At 33.7% G+C, this 6,000-nt stretch overlaps 1 protein-coding gene across 1 annotated transcript; it reads left to right on the top strand.

Moving 5' to 3' along the window:
- Window positions 1-1,343: 1,343 nt before the first annotated feature.
- LOC6642728 (cytochrome b-c1 complex subunit Rieske, mitochondrial) lies at window positions 1,344-3,485 on the top strand. The gene is made up of 3 exons (XM_002064908.4): window positions 1,344-1,507; window positions 1,796-2,175; window positions 3,183-3,485. Exons 1-3 carry the CDS (start codon window positions 1,441-1,443, stop codon window positions 3,399-3,401), a joined length of 666 nt encoding a protein of 221 aa, XP_002064944.1. The 5' UTR covers window positions 1,344-1,440; the 3' UTR covers window positions 3,402-3,485.
- The last annotated feature ends 2,515 nt before the right edge of the window (window positions 3,486-6,000 follow it).

The following is a 6,000-nucleotide window of genomic DNA, read 5'->3' as shown; positions in this document are numbered from 1 at the left end:
TTTTACTGGGTTTATTTATTTTCTTGTTTTGCAGTGTTTTTTTTCGGCATTTTATTTTTGGCAAGTTTTAAAGTAATTTCAAATTTGTATATTGCCTACTTTTATGCGCATAACAAATTTTGGTTTGGCCCAAATGTTTTATGCATTTTTTATGGCCAACTAAAAATGATTTGTAAATTGTGGGACATTCACATAAATATATATATATATATATATATATGTGTACATATATCGAGTGGACTGGATCAAAACCAACCCTCGACCGGAAAATGACATCATGGTTAAAGAAAAATGCATCTGGGAAAATGCTTAAAGCATAATTTTCCTCTAAGGGTTGGAGATTGGGTTGCTGGGAAATTGGGCATAACCGGTTTATCCTCCCGGAACAATGAAAAGCTAAACTGTTGCAGCACAAAAGGGTTGTGTTTACCCACCTTTGATTTTGCGGGGGATGAAGGATTAGCCCAACTAAAGGTAAATACTTTCATCTGGCAATGCAATTTGGGAAAATCAAAGAAAATTAAGAAAAGCTGTGATGAATTGAGACTGAAATAAGGGTTGCATTATAATACTTTAATGTATTCTAGATAATTAAATATCAGCAAAAGTAAGTATATAAATTAAACTTGTGGTTTTTTATAAACTTAAAAAGTGAAGGAAAATTGTAATCTTAAATATAAAAAGTTATTCATAAAATCTTATCTCAAACTATACAAGAATCATTTCTCAATTTATGAAAATTAAAACTTTTCTAGACAGACAATAAAATAAGACAATAAAATTGTAAATATAGTGAAAACTCTGGGAAATAAATTTTCAAAAAAAAAATTGTTTTTTTTAAACAAAAATCTGTTTTAGACAGGAAAATCTTCTTGGACCATTAAAAAGACTTTAAAATCTTTTAAACGTTTTAAACAGAAAATAATGACTATTCTATTTTCGTTTGTAATTATTGGAATTTAAGTATGGGAAACGGGATATTAAATAGCTAGATTATTTGACCTAATATTGTAAAATTTTTTATTTTCAATTTTAAATTACAAATATGTAGAAGAAGTTTCATAGAAATTATAAAATACTGCCCTACATGAAGATTTCTTTTTATTGCTGTAAAAAAAATGGTTTAAATCATAAAATATAAAATCTATCAATATTTCAATTTTTTAATCTTCCACAGTTCTTGTTCTCATTATTTTGAAATTTGGCGCTCCGCTTAAAGAGTTGCCAGATTAAATTCACAACATGTGGCAGCATTGTCCCAAAACCGATAACTAACATATATCGATAGGCAGCTGTATAGTCGATTATCGTACAAAAAAATCCACCCTGATACTGGGCACTCATCGATAAACAACACTGTGATTGTGACGAACGTCGAAGATTTTCGACAATTTTGTTAACAAATAGTTACAAAATTTGGATTAAAAACACACACATAAAATGCTGAACGCAGTGTCGCGTCCCTTTGTGCGGGCCACCAGCCAAGTGGTGAAGGCAACCGCTGTTGGTAAGAATATGGACAAAGCTGCTGTCTCCGAAAAGAAAAGTCCAAACGGACGGGAACTATAAATTACATAATAAAATAAAAATTTCAATGAAAATGATGAAAAATACATTTTACAGATCAAAACAAGAAGAACATTCAATTAAATAAGTTAATAAACTACAAACTTACATAATTTCAACATAACCTCGACCTCACTCAGCTGTTTTGCGAATACCCATGTGAAGCAAACGGGCAAAAACTAAGAAAAACAATTGCTCATACTTTCTGTTTTTCTCTCTATTTTTTAAGCCACTCGCCAAGCACATACGGATCTGCAAGTGCCCGATTTCTCGGCCTACCGTCGGGATTCGGTCAAGGATGAACGTCGTCGCAATACCACCTCGGAGGAGCGCAAAGCCTTCTCCTATCTGCTGGTTGGAGCCGGTGCCGTGGGCAGTGCTTATGCCGCCAAGGGTCTAGTAAACGCCTTCGTTGGCTCAATGAGCGCTTCGGCTGATGTCTTGGCCATGGCCAAGATTGAGATCAAGTTGTCGGACATTGCCGAAGGCAAGTCCGTTACCTTCAAATGGCGTGGCAAGCCGCTCTTCATTCGCCACCGCACCGCCGCCGAAATCGACTCGGAAAGAAATGTGCCCACATCGACTCTGCGTGATCCCGAAACAGATGATGTATGTACAATCGACAACAAATTGGTGTAGCTTTGCATCCAAAGTGTCTTTATAAAGATAGGAATCCTTTAGAGAACATAATAGGCAAAATATTGGCTCAGTTGCATCTTTTCAAAGTGAAAATAATAGTTATGATTTCATTTAGCATAGTCCTGATGTCTGAAAGATGTTCAGCCCAAGTTTTTTCTTAATAATTGCTCTGAGTCCAAACAGGTCTATGTACCTTCGTCATGTTCTTCTATCGTGAGGTTTTACGGCTTAAACTTTCCATAAAAGTTCACAGGGTCAACTAAAATGTTTTAAGATTTGCCTAAATGATCTTTAAAATCTACTTAAAAGTCCTTTTACATATAGAAACAGAAAAAAAGGCCAATCCTATTTGAAATTTGTGTAAAAATTGTTTAATTGTCCTTAAGCCTTTGTCCAAAATTGATATCTGCACCAGTTTCCGTTCCGTTTCCACTTGATTCTCGATAAAATCCTTTGTCATTATGGCAGTAAATCATAAAAACGATATATATATTTTTATCTCCATCTTATCTACTTAATTATGATGTGCTTAATGTAACTCAATTTGTGGTATCACACAATGTACATATATAGAAGCAAATTATGTTTCAAATGCATTACTTTCTGAAAACAAGAAAAAAGTAGATTATAAGGCAAACAGTTATTTGGAGCATTAGCAATTGAATATCTTTTGAACCAATCAAAACGAAAACGATCAAATAATACTCTTTCTTTTATGTTATATGTCGGCTTGAAATCTTAAAAATGTATTTCATCCGCAGCAGTTTCAAAGAAAATCTCAATGGCCCCTTAAACACCAATCTGAACTGAAAGTTTTCCCATTTTATCTTTATTCCAAAGCACAAAACTAATCTTGTTAAGGAAAAACGCCAAATTCGCCCATATCATCTTGTAGTATTACCTGATTTTAATTAAGATTAAGACCACTCCCTCTATAATATTTCATTCTTAATTGATTTTACATTTTTCTGTTTTAGCAACGTGTGATAAAACCCGAATGGCTGGTGGTCATTGGAGTCTGCACGCATTTGGGTTGTGTGCCAATTGCGAATGCTGGTGACTTTGGAGGCTATTATTGTCCATGCCATGGCTCCCATTATGATGCATCAGGACGTATTCGTAAGGGACCGGCACCTCTGAATCTGGAAGTGCCTACCCATGAGTTCCCTGATGAGGGCACCCTAGTTGTTGGTTAGATTGAATTGAGTTCACTAAATTGAGTTATCCATAAACCCGCAAAATACACAAAATAAAATGTTGTTGGAAATGGCAAAAGAAAACTAGCAAAATAGTGAATCAATTAATGTAAATTAATAAAAAAGAAAAAAAACAAAGTAAACAACCAAATAGACGTATCTGAAATGTTAGTCAGAGTCGAGGTTTTTGAGCTGTCATCAACGATCGCTAGCAGTTTACTTCAAGAACAGCTTGAGAATGGCAATTCAAGGCTTACTAGATGGAACATGTCCACAAAAAAAAAAAGTTTTTTTAGTCCCATCTCTCGATCAGAGGCTAAATTGATGACCTTATCTGAATGCAAAATTGAAGAAATTCCTCAGACTGATAGGAAGATCCACCAAAAGGATACTTTTAAAACTTGTAATCTAACAAGCAATCCTTGAATCAGTATGGACCTACAAAATACCTCTAAAAGTGGCCCCTCTAAACCCAAAATTATTCAGCGATTTCATGGCATAATCTTGTCTCAAGTGAATTTTATTAAAGTACACAGCGCACGTCATCGACGAAACCACCAGGCTAAGGAAGACCCAGCTCTATTGGCCAGTAATCAGTTGGCCAGGAAGCACTCTGGAGCTTCCTCAAGTACTTGACCAATCACCAACTTTACACCCAATTCCTCTTTCATCCAATCATCTCCTTCCTATCGATTTGTGATATGAAAATTCTGCTCATTTCGACATATCGCTCTAATCAGCAGAGGATTATTCCGCCCTTTTTTGATGTAGGTCATCAAAAGACTGCAGTGGGTGTTCCTACTGCTGATTGATAAATGTGAAAAGAAATGAATACATGGATATAATCTGAAATTTGTCTAACTTCTGCTGATAAATGAATGTACGGCAAAGTTTTAGGATAAAATGTATCTTAAACTAAAACCAAATAGGAATGATCACAAGGTGAAGGTAATCCTACAAGAAAAATGAATGCAAACAACAAGGTTTTTTGTTTCTTTTCTTAACTCACATATAATTAGAAAACAAGTTTACAATAACAAACAAATAAAGTTCAGTTAAATATCGATTTCAACATTCCCGAACCGTTGGAGGTATTTTATTTGCACAATGTGCCAGCTATGCCTCAACTCACAGCCAAAAGTTCGGATCCGGGAATGTGATAGGTCACAGGTTGGTCTTAAATACTTAAATTAATATTAACTATTGCTAAATTATACTTTGGTCTTACATATGTCCATTTAATGGCCTTAATCACTATACATATCTTAAATTTTTTGTGTGAGTGTTAATAAATAAATCTATTTTTTTTCTATGGTATATATGTATATATTATATGGTCTGCTGGTTCTTCTTTGCGCTCGACGAAATACATATTAATTAATTTATCAATTTGCTTTTGTATGTTCTCCACGGTAATTTCGTGTTTCTCAGAGAATACGGTTTTTACTTCGCAAATTAGATCATGCTCAGACATTTGTCTTTTCTTTTTCATAATTCTCATTATTAGTGCTTGTATTCTGTAACCTAAATTTGGAGGTGGTTTTGGGTCAGGTTCCTGATAAGCCGGGCTAATATTAATACGACTTTGGGTGTTACTATAAATCGTGCATAATTGGATAGTTGAATCCTTTGTCAATTGTGTTGAATTTTCGACTGTCAATATATCCACATCAATAAGTGATTGCAATACTGAAATTAAATTATCTTGATCGACTCCACAATTATCCATTAGATTTTTTACTGTGTAACTGGTTTTATGATTATACTGCAGTAAGACAACCATTTGATATGTGTTTGCCCGCAATGTATACATTTTTTGATTTATATTATATTGAAGTTCACCCTGGGATGCAAAGTAATGCCAGTACAAAATTTTTCGATTAATTACTATCTTATGTCGCTCTTGTGTAATCGTATGGGGCTTGTATTGGGTATAAAATGTCTCAAAGACCTTCAGAGGTTTCAAAAATTCGGGGGGCAAAATAATTTTTGGACATTCCTTAAGAGGTGTCCAATATTGTCCTTCCACGGTAATCGCACTAAAGTTTTGCAAACCACATAAAAAGGGATAATCGTCTTGGAAATTATCAAATTCCTGAATTCGTTTTTTTAAATGTTTTAAGATTGTTAATCGGTTATCATTTTCCTCAGGTATTACACACATTTCCATGAGTCTATATAATACAGTTTCATTGCCTATTGATATGGAATCATCAAATAAACGAAATGCTTGCATATTTGAATATGAATTACAGAAATCATAATTGTCAATATAATATAATATCAATATAGTTAGTTCAAAATAATTTTCATTATATTTTGTTAGATTCCTGAGGACTTGATCACACTGAATAGCTATTATCCTAGCTTTCGATTCAGGTATGTCTTTGGTATTTTTACCATTATTTTCGATATCTGTTTTTGTGCTTTTAATGAAACTCTTAAATGCCTCGATGGTAATGTGCATATCGGAATCGTTTGGAAATGTTTGAAGCAAAAATCGTTTATTATCATCAAGTATATTATAGATACTTTTTATAGAAGTCATTACATTATAATTATGCTGGTGGTTTGACAACTTGCTTACCAAATCTTTTTT

This window comes from Drosophila willistoni (genome assembly GCF_018902025.1).
Source record: "Drosophila willistoni isolate 14030-0811.24 chromosome 2R unlocalized genomic scaffold, UCI_dwil_1.1 Seg167, whole genome shotgun sequence".
Classification (NCBI taxonomy): domain Eukaryota; kingdom Metazoa; phylum Arthropoda; class Insecta; order Diptera; family Drosophilidae; genus Drosophila; species Drosophila willistoni.
The sequence above is the reverse complement of the archived record's forward strand: the minus strand, read 5'-3'. Positions and strand labels throughout refer to the sequence as shown.

Coding starts and splice junctions, on each gene's coding strand:
- LOC6642728 (XM_002064908.4), top strand. CDS start 1,441: ATGCTGAACGCAGTGTCGCGTCCCTTTGTGCGGGCCACCAGCCAAGTG. Junction 1,508..1,795: donor GGTGAAGGCAACCGCTGTTG/GTAAGAATATGG, acceptor CTATTTTTTAAG/CCACTCGCCAAGCACATACG. Junction 2,176..3,182: donor GTGATCCCGAAACAGATGAT/GTATGTACAATC, acceptor TTTCTGTTTTAG/CAACGTGTGATAAAACCCGA.